Source organism: Hippocampus zosterae, chromosome 11 (assembly GCF_025434085.1).
Source record: "Hippocampus zosterae strain Florida chromosome 11, ASM2543408v3, whole genome shotgun sequence".
Taxonomy (NCBI): domain Eukaryota; kingdom Metazoa; phylum Chordata; class Actinopteri; order Syngnathiformes; family Syngnathidae; genus Hippocampus; species Hippocampus zosterae.
This window is the reverse complement of record NC_067461.1, coordinates 18,457,454-18,472,180: the sequence shown is the minus strand read 5'-3', so window position 1 is coordinate 18,472,180 and position 14,727 is coordinate 18,457,454. Positions and strand designations below refer to the sequence as shown.

Genomic DNA, 14,727 nt, shown 5'->3' with positions numbered 1-14,727 from the left:
CTCGGATTGGAAAATTGGTCTTTTCTCAGTTTTGAATGACGTAACCACCATTTTTGTTTTCGTATTGAGGGCTGCATTCTGTTTTTAATGGCAAAATACCCCTCCCCCGCTTTGTATGTCATATTTGAAACTGGTGTCACCTGTCATTTCCCAAATGCACTGAGGAGCTGGTATATTAAAATATTTTGTGATGTTTTCTTTAATCAATGTATTGCTTCTCAGTGAAAAAAACTGCTTTGAGATGATTGCATGACTTGGTGACTTGCTTGCCTAAGCAATTTCAGAGATGGACTCTGGAGCCTGCCCTGACGACTTCATAGTCTGCTTTGTTTGAATTGTCAAAACTTGATTGAGATCAATGCCACTTGATTAAACAATAAACAGTGTGGCATAGGGAGGGATGAGAATGGCCACTCACCTCTCCCGATGCACACACTTTAGAGGATAAAAGGAGGGGAGCGATGCTCCTCAGCAGAGTCCGCTGTGGGTCAAAGTACGAGACGCCCAGCTCGTATTGAAGCTCACTCTGCTGAGGGTGTTGGCTCTCCACCCTACTGGCACACGGTAAGAGTTCTTTAGCTTCATACAACTTGTTTGAACTGTGTTATCATTTCTGTGTGGGACCAATAAAGTGCCTATTGTTGGTAGCCAGAAGTGTCTTGTCGTTATTTCTGAGTGCCTATCTCCGACGATCCTTTATAAAACTTGATATTCATTCAAATTGAGTATCAGAAGTGTTTCAAAACATTTTTGGCGTTGTCGGCAGGATCACTGGAGAATACATTCAGAAATGGCTTGTTTTGCTAGAAAAATGGCTTGTTGTTTTGTTAGAAAAACTGTGAAAGGAGAGGAAGTGTCTCCTAAGGAGGATTGCGTTTCCGGATGGGAAAGCAATGAGTTTAGGGAAATAGGGAAACTCCTTAGACGGTACGGGGGACGCCCCAAGCCGTGGATGGGAGCATTTCCTTCGGCTTCTCCACCGCTGATTAAGGATATACTCAGCCAGGTGGAGATAAAAGAGAAAGCCCCGCTGAAGGGGATTCGTGAGATGTTGTGGATTTGTGCTGAAGCTTGGAAAGAAAGATCAAAGGCTTTGGATAAAGAATGTGCTTCAGAGTTATTAAAAGATAAAAAGATAACTGAATTAGAGGAAAAAATTAAAACGCTTGAATCAGACAGAGAAAAAGCGCAAGGAATGTTAGAAAAATCAGTTTCTTACATTTCTCAATTGGTACGAGAAAAAGGTAACAAAAAACCACGCCAAGCTCACCCGAAACAGGTCCGCTCTTTTACCATGGAGTTGCCCGAGAGTTGGGAACCAGAAGGGTGGAGCGGAGACTTGTGGGGAGATGGCGATGGAGAAATGACATACGGCGGCGAGATGAAACCTCAGCAGTTGTATCCAAATTTGAACCATGTAAAAATACAACCCATCACCCGCAGGCGGGAAGAGAAACGGGTTGTTCCTCCTATATTTCAGGAAGAAAGAGATGCAAATGGTGTGGTGATAGTGGATGGGGAAGGAAACCCCATTATGCGAGCAACTCCGCAGCCACAGCCCCCACCACAAATAACAGTAACAATGGAGGATTTTTCACAAGAAGAAATTGCTCATTTGACAACAAAATATAGACAAAAACAGGGAGAACCTACTGACGCCTGGATAAGGCGAATGTTTGAAGAAGGAGCAGATTCTGTAGAGCTTGATGCAGGGGACTATTTGCGCTTCGGTGGCCTTAACAATGACTCGCGCTTGAACACTGAATATCGAGCATTGGGCCGAGAATTGCGAGATGTAGACCGAATGACACTGTTTACTCTGTATGCAATGGCTGCGCAGGCGGTGTATCCCACTTGGCATGACTGGCCTGAGGTCAAAGGCCAATGGTCAACTATGCGTGATGCGATACATCGTATGGGAAGATTGTGCACTCGCGAAGCCATCTCACGGGCAGGCCATGCTTTTATTGATGACTCACCCATACCAAAAGTGGTGCGAGATGCAATGATTAGAGACGCCCCTTCTCATTATAGATCAGCAGTACTTACCATCTTGCTAGGAGCAGCTGAGAACAGTTTCAGTGATGTTAAAACGCGCCTAATGGAATTGGCGACTTTGGGAGACTGGGGAGACGCAACGCGCACTCCCCGACCTGAATCAAAGAATTATAGGTCAGAAAAAGAGGAGAAAAAGGCAAACTCTAAGTCATCTGAAGGGGGAGGGAACCGACGGGAAATGTGGAGGGCACTGATAGCAGCGGGAGTCCCGGCAGACGAAATTGACGGGCTACCCACTAGTGCCCTAGCCGCAAAATGTAAACAACGCGGATTGAAAGTCAGTTGTTTGAGTATGGGAACCAACAAAAATGAAAGAAAATCAGACATTGCACAACTAGCGATTCTCTTAAAAGAAATGGTATCGCCGGGAGTGCAGCCAACAGCCCCTCCCCTTGACAGAGAGGAAGAGGATGAGGAAGAAAGTACAGACTCAGATGAAGACATGCTGGTTGACGTAAGAGGCCCCAGCTATGTCGCAGCAGTAAAGAAAGGGCGGGCAAAGCCCAAAAGCAAGGGAAAGAATAAGGACAGGAAATCACGAACTTTTGATCTCCTCAGCTAGGATGAAGGCCAAACTCAGTCAACCAGCCAGAGTCAAATCGTCCACCGTTGGTCAGTAGGGGATATCCGACCCCACGTCCAACTTGAAATTTATTGGAACAATTCGGTACAAAAAGTAATGGCACTGGTTGACACTGGAGCGGAGGCCTCATTGATTTATGGAAACCCTGACAAAATGAAGGGTGAAATAATTCCTTTAAGGGGATTGGGAGGACAAGTGGTGAAAGGAAAAGCAGTTGTCCTCCCATTAAAAATCGGAAAGATGCCGATACAAAAATTTGAGGTCGTTGTGACACCTATCCCAGAGTGGATAGTTGGAATGAACATTCTGGCTGGAATGACTTTGCATTTGAAAATGGGAAAATTCCAATTCGGAACAGTAACAGAAACTGAAATACGAACGATTTTGGTAGGAAAGGTAAAAATGGCACCATTTCCCATACCTGAAGCCACAGAAACAGTCTCCCTTAAACAATATCGAATTCCGGGGGGACAAGAAGAGATCACTGCTACCATCAAAGAATATTTGGAAGCAGGTGTGCTGAAGCCGGTGACCACAAAGTGGAACAACCCCTTGTGGCCGGTAAGGAAATCAGACAATACATGGCGAATGACCGTTGATTACCGACGATTGAACAAAATGACACCAGCCTTGACTTCTGCTGTACCAGATGCTGTCAGCATAATCGAAAGGGTGCAGCATCACAGTGGAACTTGGTATGGAGTGATTGATTTGGCTAACGCCTTCTTCACCATACCGATTCCTGAGAACAGAATGGAGCAGTTTGCTTTCACGTGGGAAGGGAGACAGTATACTTTTACTCGTCTACCTCAGGGGTATTTGCACAGTCCGACCATATGCCACAGGATTGTGGCTGAACACTTGGCGGAACTGCCGGTACCCAGACACTTGTTGGTGTCACATTACATTGATGATATCATGGTGCAAGGAAACTCAGAGCAGGAAGTGAAAGAGTGGTTAAACAAAATTGTGGAACACATGAAAGATCACGGGTGGGAAATTAACCCGGCAAAAATTCAAGGACCCGCCCAAACTGTCAAATTTTTGGGCGTAATCTGGAATAAAGGTGAAAGAGAAATCACCGAAAAAGCTAAAGAAAAAGTAGCGAACTTCCCAGTCCCACATAACAAAAAGGATGCCCAAAAATACATCGGCTTGTTTGGATTTTGGAGACACCACATTCCTCATTTGGGACAAATCCTCCAGCCTTTGTACAAATGCACTCGAAAGAGAGAAAATTTTGAGTGGGGACCTGAACAACAGGCATCCTTCGAATTAGCTAAAGAGGCCATTCAACAGGCCGTCTCTTTAGGGAAAATGCAATCGGGCCCTGTAGAATTACAGGTGTCAGCCCTGAATGACTATGCTAACTGGAGTCTGTGGCAAATGCAGAACAGAACCAGAAAACCTTTGGGATTCTGGTCCAGGAAATTAACAGACGCCGGAGTGAGATACACTCCCTTTGAAAAACAACTGCTTGCCTGTTATTGGGCCTTGGTGGAGACTGAGGCACAGACGGTCGGACATGAAGTAATGATGAGGACTCACATTCCTTTATTGACATGGGTAATGAGCAATCCTACCACTCATAGGATAGGAACAGCACAGGAAGCTAGCGTCATTAAATGGAAATGGTACATTTCAGAGCGAGTGAAACCAGGGTTGAAAGGTGTGTCAATGCTACACGAACAGGTTGCGGAAGTCCCGGAACAGGATGAAGTTCCTTTTGAGGTGAAACCTCTGGAGGAATCGCCGGTGAAAGCCGGAAGGAGGTGGGATGAGTTGACAGATGACGAAAAACAAAATGTTTGGTTTACTGACGGCTCTTGTCAGTATCATGCCGGAAAACGGAAATGGAAAGCAGGAGCATTCAATCCCCATGTGGGACAATCCATAGAAGAAATGGGAGAGGGAAAAAGCAGTCAGTGGGCAGAATTGAAAGCTGTACACATGGTAATAATGCAGAGTGGACCCATGGGAGTCCACCTGTATTCTGATTCATGGTCAGTGGTTCAGGGATTGTTGACTTGGATGCCTACATGGCATGCTACCAATTGGATGATACATAAAAAGGAGGTGTGGGGGAAAGACCTGTGGGCACAGATTTGGGAGAAAGCAAAAGAAATTCCCATTACTGTATCACATGTCGATGCACACACCAACAGAACAGACGCGGAAGCATTGTACAATCAAGCAGCTGACACACTGGTAAAAATCATGACAAACAAAAGAGAATCAAGTCCGGGCCTTGCAAGGTGGGCACACTATAAGGCCGGACATTGGGGAATTCAGGGAACCATTCAATGGGCGCGTGATCGCGGAATTGATTTAAAATTAGACGACGTGAAAACAGCAATCATGGATTGCGAGGAATGCCAGCATCAAAAACGAGGTGTTCCACAACATATGCAGGGACAACTGCATAGAGGAAAGAGTTCAGGACAAATTTGGCAAATCGATTTCGTTGGACCAATGCCACTTTCCCGGGGATGTCGATATGCCTGCACTGCAGTGGATACGTTCTCTGGAGTGCTGGTGGTACACCCCTGCAAACTGGCTAATCAGAAAAGTACTCTCAAATGTCTAAATTTGATCAAAGGATACTATGGAACACCTCTCCAAATTCAATCAGACAATGGAACACATTTCACTGGGAATGTGGTGAAAGAATGGACAAAAGAAAATCATGTGGAATGGATTTACCATATTCCATACCATCCACAAGCAGCCGGATTGATTGAAAGAATGAACGGCTTGCTGAAAGAAACGCTTCGGAAAAACGCTTCAGATCGAACTTTGAATAAATGGAGGGACTATTTGGAATTGTCCGTGGGACAATTGAACAACCGACCTGTGGGGTCAGGGGTGACTCCTTTGATTCGAATGATTTCAAATCAAGAACCTGTAATGGTCACAGAAAGTATTAAAATGTGGAAAATTGACCCAGAGGCTGAAATTCCCGTCAGAGCCACGCCTGGCTCTGCCGGACTTGACTTGCGAACTTTGGCACCTGTAACACTCCTCCCTCATGGAATTCAAATTGTTAAAACAGGGTTGGGTCTGCAGTGCCCGAAAGGCACGTACGGTCACATCCTTCCTCGGAGTGGCCTGTCACTGAAAGGCCTGACCATCCAGGCAGGAGTGATAGATGCAGACTATCAAGGAGAACTGGGAGTAGTGTGCAAACTACTCTCAGACCAACCCTTGGTCTTGGAAAAAGGAGCTAAAATAGCACAATTGGTCATCAAACCATGCAATATGACTTCAGTACAGGAAATTCCCAGACCTGTACTTCAAACCAGTCGAGGTGATGGAGGGTTTGGATCAACAGACAAACCAGGAGCCAAAGTTTGGGTAAAACAACCGAACGGACCTCCCAGGGCTGCGGAAATTATAGCCCAGGGAACTGACGCAACGGTCAGCGTTCTATACCAAGGAGAAGAAAAGTGGGTAAATGTACCCATAAACAAATGCTATATGCGAGAGAACTAATCATGTTTTTTCTTGTTGTTTAGCGTGTAACCAAATTTGTTACAGCTTGGAGAATTAATGCCTTGGTGGGAGTTGCTGATCGGGAGACCTGCTAAAACCGGACGAGACCGTGGACCTCATTGGGCGCCGCGACACTGGAGGTGTCGTCTGCTGGGTCATCTGCCTCCTTGCCGTTGGTGCCATGGTCCAGCCCTCCTGGGGGATGACCAAGGGCTGAACCTGCAGGACAAGTCAAGAAGCTAGATCTATACAACTTGACGGTATCCTACTGAATATCACTTGTAATCAGCCGATAGTGATGTGCGACCTCGACATCCTTGAAGTGATCGAGGGAAGCGTGGTGACAGTCACCGCCCTGGACACGTCATGTAAACTGAATGCCACGGTGTTCTTTCATGATGGGGACTGGTACTACGATGAAAAAGCCGAATGCGACCCTAATCATCAGGGATCAAACTGGACAATAGTGGCGGATGAAGACTTCATCATCGGAGACAGCGAACCTATTGGGCACAATGACCGTGGGTATCCGGTGAAAGTGATTCCTCAAAAGCTACCGCCGACCATAACTTTGACACACTTGTCCCCCATTTTGGATACCTGCACACACCGTGCACAGGCAACAATCGAAACGAGAGTGTTTTGGACAATCCACTTTCCCCCGATTCCGAAGTGTGGACGAAAGAAAAGAGCGTGGTATGACACCTTGTTAGGGGGAACGGGGACTGTATTGGGATTTGCAAATGCGGCTGATAACGAAGTGACTAGAACAATGTTGTCTAACACCGGGGAACACTCTGCTAGAGCATTACATCAAGTGGGGGTTTGGCTTCCCACTTCTTTGGTGGGGCAAAAAGAAAATGCGGAATTATGGAAAACAGTGTTTAATTGGGAAATCAACCTATGGGGAGAGGCACAAAACGTGCTGCAGAATTTGACTAAACAAAGCAGTTGGACGGTATGTAGCATTCAAACCCTACATGCTGCGGCACAAAAATAATCTTTTTTGAGAGTGGTAACTTCAGGGAATTTTCGAGAGTGGCGTAAGATCTGGAATATAACTGATTCCCTGTGGCTTAAATTACATCCAGAATACACCAAAAGTGACCGAACAAAGTGTACAGGGTATTGGACCCAGTATAAAGTGGCCACGATGAAAACGGTGTGTAAATACCAAGTTTTACCCGTCATAACACGGGATAGCTACTGGTTTCTCCATATGGATGGAGACTGGTTTGAACCAAAAACGAACATGACCTTTAAATCAAATTTGTGCGACATGACAGATCAAGGGATGGCTTGTAGACTGCAACATGCGTATTCGAACCCGTGTTTAACCGACTCAGAGGCCGTACTTTGCGACTGGACAAGGGAGCCAATCAGAGAGATGATGTGGCAGGTTGGACCGCACACTCTCTGTGTGGCTACAACTCGAAATAACTCGCAGGTACCTTCGGTTCCTTTTGTAGGATGCCTTGGTAATGTACACATATGGCACTGGGGTAACATGACGTATCGTTTGACCAATTACACAGAGTCCCGTAGATTAACTACGGTGCAGTGGGAAGTGCTTCACTCCCCTTGGAAAGTGTCTCTGGAACGTTTCAAATGCGCATTGGAAAGTTCTACGGACATACAAAACCTCATTAAGTCACATACGTCTAACATCTCCAGTCTCATGGTGTCGACCATGGTGGTAAAGGGGAAAGTAGTGCATGCTGCTAAAATGGTACAGCAGGCTTCGGCTAATCATTGGTGGGATATTTTTACGGGAATGTCTTCAACCGCGCGTACCGTTTTTGTGCCGCCCTTGATCATTGCGCTAATTGCTATATGCGTGCTAACACTGTGTAATGTAGGATCTTGTTTTTATGTACGAAGAATTCGGAAAGAACTTAATCGGAAAATAAAACAAGTATCATATTATTGAATGAAAATGAAAATCACAATGTTATTGGAGGAGTGAAGTGCTAAGAATGACTTGGCCCGAAGAACTAATTGATTGTTTTTATAAATTGATTAAGGTAAACACCAAGAGTGGAATGGTATATTAAAATATTTTGTGATGTTTTCTTTAATCAATGTATTGCTTCTCAGTGAAAAAAACTGCTTTGAGATGATTGCATGACTTGGTGACTTGCTTGCCTAAGCAATTTCAGAGATGGACTCTGGAGCCTGCCCTGACGACTTCATAGTCTGCTTTGTTTGAATTGTCAAAACTTGATTGAGATCAATGCCACTTGATTAAACAATAAACAGTGTGGCATAGGGAGGGATGAGAATGGCCACTCACCTCTCCCGATGCACACACTTTAGAGGATAAAAGGAGGGGAGCGATGCTCCACAGCAGAGTCCGCTGTGGGTCAAAGTACGAGACGCCCAGCTCGTATTGAAGCTCACTCTGCTGAGGGTGTTGGCTCTCCACCCTACTGGCACACGGTAAGAGTTCTTTAGCTTCATACAACTTGTTTGAACTGTGTTATCATTTCTGTGTGGGACCAATAAAGTGCCTATTGTTGGTAGCCAGAAGTGTCTTGTCGTTATTTCTGAGTGCCTATCTCCGACGATCCTTTATAAAACTTGATATTCATTCAAATTGAGTATCAGAAGTGTTTCAAAACAGGAGCATCAGCCAATGCCTCGAATCGTAAGATGGTTCAGATGAAATCTTTGTTTAAAAGCAAAGTGGGGCAAATTTTACATCGGAGGTGTGCTCAACAGTACTTGACATTAGAATAGTCAAGTGTCATCACTGGCCCCAGGCTGTGTTGTCTTCTGTTGGCATTGCACCATGTCTTGGTTAGCCCAGTCTTAGGGCGCTGGGGATGGTGCACACATCAAACTGGTGTAAATAAAGGTGTATTTTTTTTTAAGATTTCTAGTTGAGTTTGTTTCAGTAACTTGCAGGTATAAGTCGGTTATTTTGACATAATAAAACTCTTGTTGACCACTGCCTCCTTTGGATTTTGTGTCATGAACTTTGTAGTTTGGTGCCCCTCAATGCAAGTTAGTGTGACTCAATTTATGGCATTGTTAAAGTGTTTTACATAGTATAAAAGGAAGGAAGCAGCCATGTCTAACCATGGCTTTGTGTGGCTTGGACAATGTCCTTTATCAGTGTTCTGTGGAGATGACTGAAAACACTTCATAGGGCAATACAGTAGCCTACATTTATGGTCAAATAAATTCCTGAGTTTATCAAACGGGATTGCTTAACTCATTCACTCCCAAAGACGTTTAAACGTCTTTTCAGACTTGGTCCAGAATTGGCTGGACCAGAAGACTTTGTCCAGAATTGGCTGACCAAGTCTGAAAAGACGTTTAAAAGCGTCTTTGGGAGTGAATGAGTTAAGCAACCGGTGTTACTCTTGTATTTGCTTGCCCTAGAGTTTCATGTTTGAACAAGTTGAATTGAATGAATGCAATTTACATGGAGTTCCATACGTACACCAGTTCGGTTCAGTAACTGTCTTCCTGTCACACTTGACACCCGATAAGTTTAAACTTAGCTCACAATGAAGTGAGTCAGCTTGTTTAAAAATTGATTGTGAAGTCGCTGCTATAGTAACACAGTTTTAATGGTGCTAAGGTGTCAGTGAATTTCCGGTCACCCACATAGTGAGCAGAGCTGAAATGAGTACAGGTACATTGCAGCGATGTCTCTCAATGTAGGTGACACATGGAGTGCTGCTCACAGAGCAGATAAGGTAAGGTCCTCATTGTGTGATTTCAAATTAGTTGCCATGTTTTTGCAATTGCCATGACAAAGTTACCACAGCAGAGACTATTGTGTCTTTCGGCCTACATCCTATGTTGATTTCCCAGGCGATAGGCAAGAAGAGCTTCATGGTCACTGGTGACTGGTGGGAGAGAGAAAGGCATTTGTTAAATTGCCATATGCTTTGTCACGTCCAGTCGATCAATAGCTTGTACCAGCGGTGTCAAACTCATTTTTGTCATGGGCCACATTTTAGTTATTGTTTCCCTTGGAGGGCCGTTATGACTGAAACCAAATTTGAAAAGTCAACTACGGTTTATTCAATTATTTTTTGTTACTGTAATGAAGGGTCTGGTTACAAGAAAATGCTTCCAATATGTCTTATTTATTACGTATGAGGCCATAAAAAATAATGTGGCGGGCCAGATCTGACCCGCAGGCCTTGAGTTTGACACTTGGCTTATACAGTGGCATCTTCAAAGTCTTTCAAAATCTGTTTCAAATCAGTTTGTTTTTTCTTGACAAAGTATATTTCAAGGAGCCTATTCTTTGTCAGCACAAAACCTTATATAGAATGTTAAAGTCACAAGTCACATTTCAACTTAAATCTAAGATTCAACCACTGTTAATAATCAGAACAATAAACAATATGTGTGTACTTAGAATTCAATCTTTTCACACTGTATCACTGATTGGTACATTTGTAAAATGTTTAAGATACTCCAATGCCAGGCCTGTATCGCATCCGGGACTTGATCGAGGAATCTAACGTGAACCCTATTAGGAAGAACCGTGGCATTAAAGGCACTGACCGTGAACATCAGCCGATGGGATTGAAAACAGAGGAAGTGCAGATGCGCCAGGCAATGGCATCCTCCTCTTTCAAAACACGTCCACGGCCTGATGTTGTCACTCAGGGGATTAGGGACAAGGTTGGGTTCATTTAAAACAGCCCAATTAGAAGGAGAATTTTATTGATACCATCTCAGAAGACAGAGAACTGAGCTAAAAACTCACCGAAAAAGAGCTTCTGGCATCATGACGTACCACTCACCATTGTAAGATTTGCCCTCTAAAATAGGGATTGAAAGATCTCTTTAATCCTCTTCTATATTCTAGCATAAAAACACTTCACCGTGCGATTACAATGTGAGAGCGAAACCAGTGGAGAAGATGCCCCGCAAGTAAGCATTTGACACACAAATCACAATGGTGCGAGCTTCAATCGGTTTCTTCTCCTAACTTCTCCTTCCTTCTCTCTTTTCCTTCTCCAAGCACAAAGATAGAGGAGAAATCGCCATTCTGTTCTTTCGTTTTCTCTGTACTTTCTGTTCATCCTTGTTCTTTTTTTTTCTTTTATGACAGTCCCATCATTCATTTTCTTCTCCGCAGGCATGCTATATTTCGGTCAAGCGTCCAAAGAATCCCCTTTCCACCCGTAAGTATTTGATCGCCAAGACTCCTTATTCAGACCAATCAGTCTTTCCACCGCTCACAAAGCGGCTTTGTTCCAAAACACTTACAATAGGTTTTGGTTACAAGTTGTGGCCTTTTGTAATGTGTATCTGGTTTGGGTCACGCACAAGCAGGCTACGACAACCCCAAGAGCGAAAGAAAACCGATTCCCCTATTTGAAGGCGCGTGTAGTTCACCTTAGGCTCATATTGCAATGTGTTGCAGCCTTCACCGAGTCGCCATGACGGTAGCTGATGGATATTTGAGACACGTTGGCAGCTGCAGAGTGTTGACACGGAAGGAAAGGCGCAAACAAAATCCCGAGGGTGTTATTACTGCAGAGTTGGGAGCAGTTTTCTGCTGTTAGTGGTGTCATGGCGACTCCGAGATATGTTAATTGTCAAAGGTTAAGCTCATTACACAAATCCTACGGCAAACTTAACTCGACAGTTTGTCATTGCATGTTCATGCACACATGAACATGCATCAATGACATCTTGTTGATTTTAAATGATCAACTTTCATAGAACGTTCCCAAACGTCAGCGGCTATTTGGTTATATCGCTCTCCCATTAAGTCCAAATGCATTAAGCACTTGGCACATTTCGGAGCACCCCAGACCAGCTCAAGAGAATCAAATAGGGCAGTGATTCCGTGGCACATTAGTGTGCCGTGAGACATCATTAGGTGTTCCGCAGGAAATGATCTGTACATTATTCATTCATGTTCCGATCCACAGATCCTCACAAGGGTTGCGGGGGGTGCCGTAGCCTATCCCAGCTGTCTTCGGGCACTAGGCAGGGGACACCCTGAACCGGTTGCGAGCCAATCGTAGGGCACACAGAGATGAACAGCCATTCGCACTTAAGGACAATTTAGAGTGCTCCATTAACCTGCAATGCATGTTTTTGGAAAGTGGGAAACCGGAGTACCCGGAGAAAACCCATGCAGGCCCGGGGAGAACATGCAAACTCCACATGGAGGCCGGAGCTGGACTTCAACCCGGTACCTCCGCTCTGTGAGGTCAACGCGCTTACCACTGGCCCACTGGGCCGCCCCATCTGTCACTTATATGGAGAAAAAAAAAACATACCGGTATATATAGTTTGGGAAACACTGAAATAGGGAACTACCATTCAGTTTGGATCATAGTCAACTGGAGATGGCCCTGTGGGGGGACAGTCGAATATTTGAGAATGAAACTGGAGGGTTGTTTTTGTTTTTGCCTCATGTGCACGCCAATATTTGTGGCTATTGATGTGAGGAAGTGAAAGGCAGCATAACGTGCCACATAACTTGTGGTGGCAACTATTCTTAAAAAATGATGTTGCTACACGGTGACCCACTGGCTGTGAGACTCCAATGGTTACGTTTTGAGTACAATTATTTTGATCCACAAATTAGCTGTGTAGTGGATTGGATCAATTATTGTCCACTCCAAAGCGTTGAAAATGGATCGCTCTTTTTCATAAAGCCATGTGAATGGTTGAACAAATTTCTTTTTGAGGGGTCTCCTGAAAAGTGCTGATTTTGCAAGTACGAATCGGTCTAACGTCAACGATATAGCTAAAAAAAAAAGACTAATTAATGAGCAAAACTTTCTGTGTGATTGCCCCAGAAGGAAGGCCCTGCTCCGGGTGCGTACACTCTTTCAAGCAAACCTGCAGATGGTATCACTTCCTGTTTCAAATCCAAGTTGCCACGGCTCCACACTGTACACTCGGTGAGTCTTTCTTTTTTCTTCACAGTCGTTAGGAACTTCCTGAACATGCTGTATAGTTGTTTTTCAAATCTGGTTCATTAAATTGCAACATTTTCAAGATAGAAGGATAATTGAATGATCATTTTAATATGAAAATATTTGAATTAAGTGGGGGTCATAACATGGAGAAATAAGGTATGCAATCGATGTTTTCTTTATTTCGTTTTATCTGCGAGCCAGATGCAATCATCAAAAGAGCCACATATGGCTCGCGAGCCATAGCTTCACGATCCCTGGTCTATTAGGTATACTGTATGTGAGAATGTTGCTGTTACCCAATCCAGGTGACACCAGGGCCAGGCGCGTACGAACCCCACTGGAAGTGGGTTGACAACTTGACGACGGTGGACCCATCATTCAGCCTCCTCTTCCGTAACACTCCTTAGTCCGACAATTTAAGAATAGCCCCCATGCCAGTGATGTTGTCTTCATCCAGTAATAAATGTGAATTGAATTTACCAAACCTGCAGCAGCTTAATAACCTTGCCTGCAATCAGAATTCTCACGGTACTCGTGAGTTGACAAAAACCAGAGAATCCATCTTGTCTCGAGCCGCACCATCATTTAGGAAGCAACGGTGTGTTTGGGGGTGGGATATGGGTCCAAGACTGGGGGACACAAACAAACCAAAGATGGTGTCACCGGTGGACGAATGTATGATTGCTGCACTTAATTAATTAATTCCGGCCTTTATCCGTACATTTAAGCAGCAAAAATGACAAACATCAGTCAATGCCATGATGTTGTCTGTGCCAACCATCGAGATAACAGGACTCGACTGATCAAAACAAAATGCATGCCGGTGATGACATTTTGGTCAAAAAACAAGTTAAAGGTTGGCGTGCACAAGTTGCCACATCGCCCAACCAGTTTTGCATTGAATGTCCTGCATTTCCAGAGCAAATCCCATTGCCAGATTGATACTGTGAGAACGTATTCGAGTGATTCACATGATCAATCTGGCTCTTGCGAGGTTTGTCTCTTAATGCTTGGACTTATGTTGATCTACATAGATTTTCTGGTCGGCCAACAGTATAATAGGTTACATCTGTCGCTGAAATTACTGGAGTGACGGCGGCCAGAAAAGCAGAATGATCTTATCTGCGACAAAGGGTACTTCATTCCACTTAACTACATGTTCCCAGTGTTGCTGTCACCCTTCATGCTTCTGCTGCACTTCTCTCACTCCTTTCGGTTCCTCGCTGTTGCTGGAGGTCAGGCAGCGATGCCTTCCTACTATCTCTGCCCTGCGATGCACTCAGGAGAAGGAATGCTGCTCAGCCATGCGTCACATGCACATAGCTTCGTGTGGCATGCTGCTCCCTCGGATAACACATTCAGTATTATGAGCCAAGGCAGTGGCACACAAAAATACAGCTATTCTTATCGCTCCCGACTCTGCATACTCTACATTCTTTCGGCAAACCTAACGCAGCCAATCATTTGGGGAAGTAAAGAATGCAGCAATGGGGGTAATCGTGGCCTTCATTGCAGGGAGCAATAAGTTTGAAGATGACAGCCATGTTCTTCTTTAATTTAATGATCTGGGTAGGATTACAGTAAGGCAGCCCAGTGGTCCAGTGCAGTGCTTAGCGCATCGACCTCACAGTGCAGAGGTACCAAGTTCGATTCCAGCTCCGGCCTCCCTGTGTGGAGTTT

At 44.6% G+C, this 14,727-nt stretch overlaps 2 protein-coding genes across 2 annotated transcripts; both read left to right on the top strand.

The window, feature by feature from the left end:
• The first annotated feature begins 3,631 nt into the window (after positions 1-3,631).
• On the top strand, positions 3,632-7,539 carry LOC127610079 (uncharacterized). Its single transcript, XM_052079805.1, has 2 exons — positions 3,632-6,393; positions 6,559-7,539. Exon 1 carries the CDS (start codon positions 3,959-3,961, stop codon positions 6,131-6,133), a length of 2,175 nt encoding a protein of 724 aa, XP_051935765.1. The 5' UTR covers positions 3,632-3,958; the 3' UTR covers positions 6,134-6,393; positions 6,559-7,539.
• stpg4 (sperm-tail PG-rich repeat containing 4) lies at positions 6,432-13,531 on the top strand. The gene is made up of 5 exons (XM_052081245.1): positions 6,432-6,654; positions 10,569-10,783; positions 11,008-11,289; positions 12,925-13,029; positions 13,353-13,531. The coding sequence occupies exons 1-5, from the start codon at positions 6,432-6,434 to the stop codon at positions 13,452-13,454; spliced, it is 927 nt and encodes a 308-aa protein (XP_051937205.1). The 3' UTR covers positions 13,455-13,531.
• Positions 13,532-14,727: the final 1,196 nt, after the last annotated feature.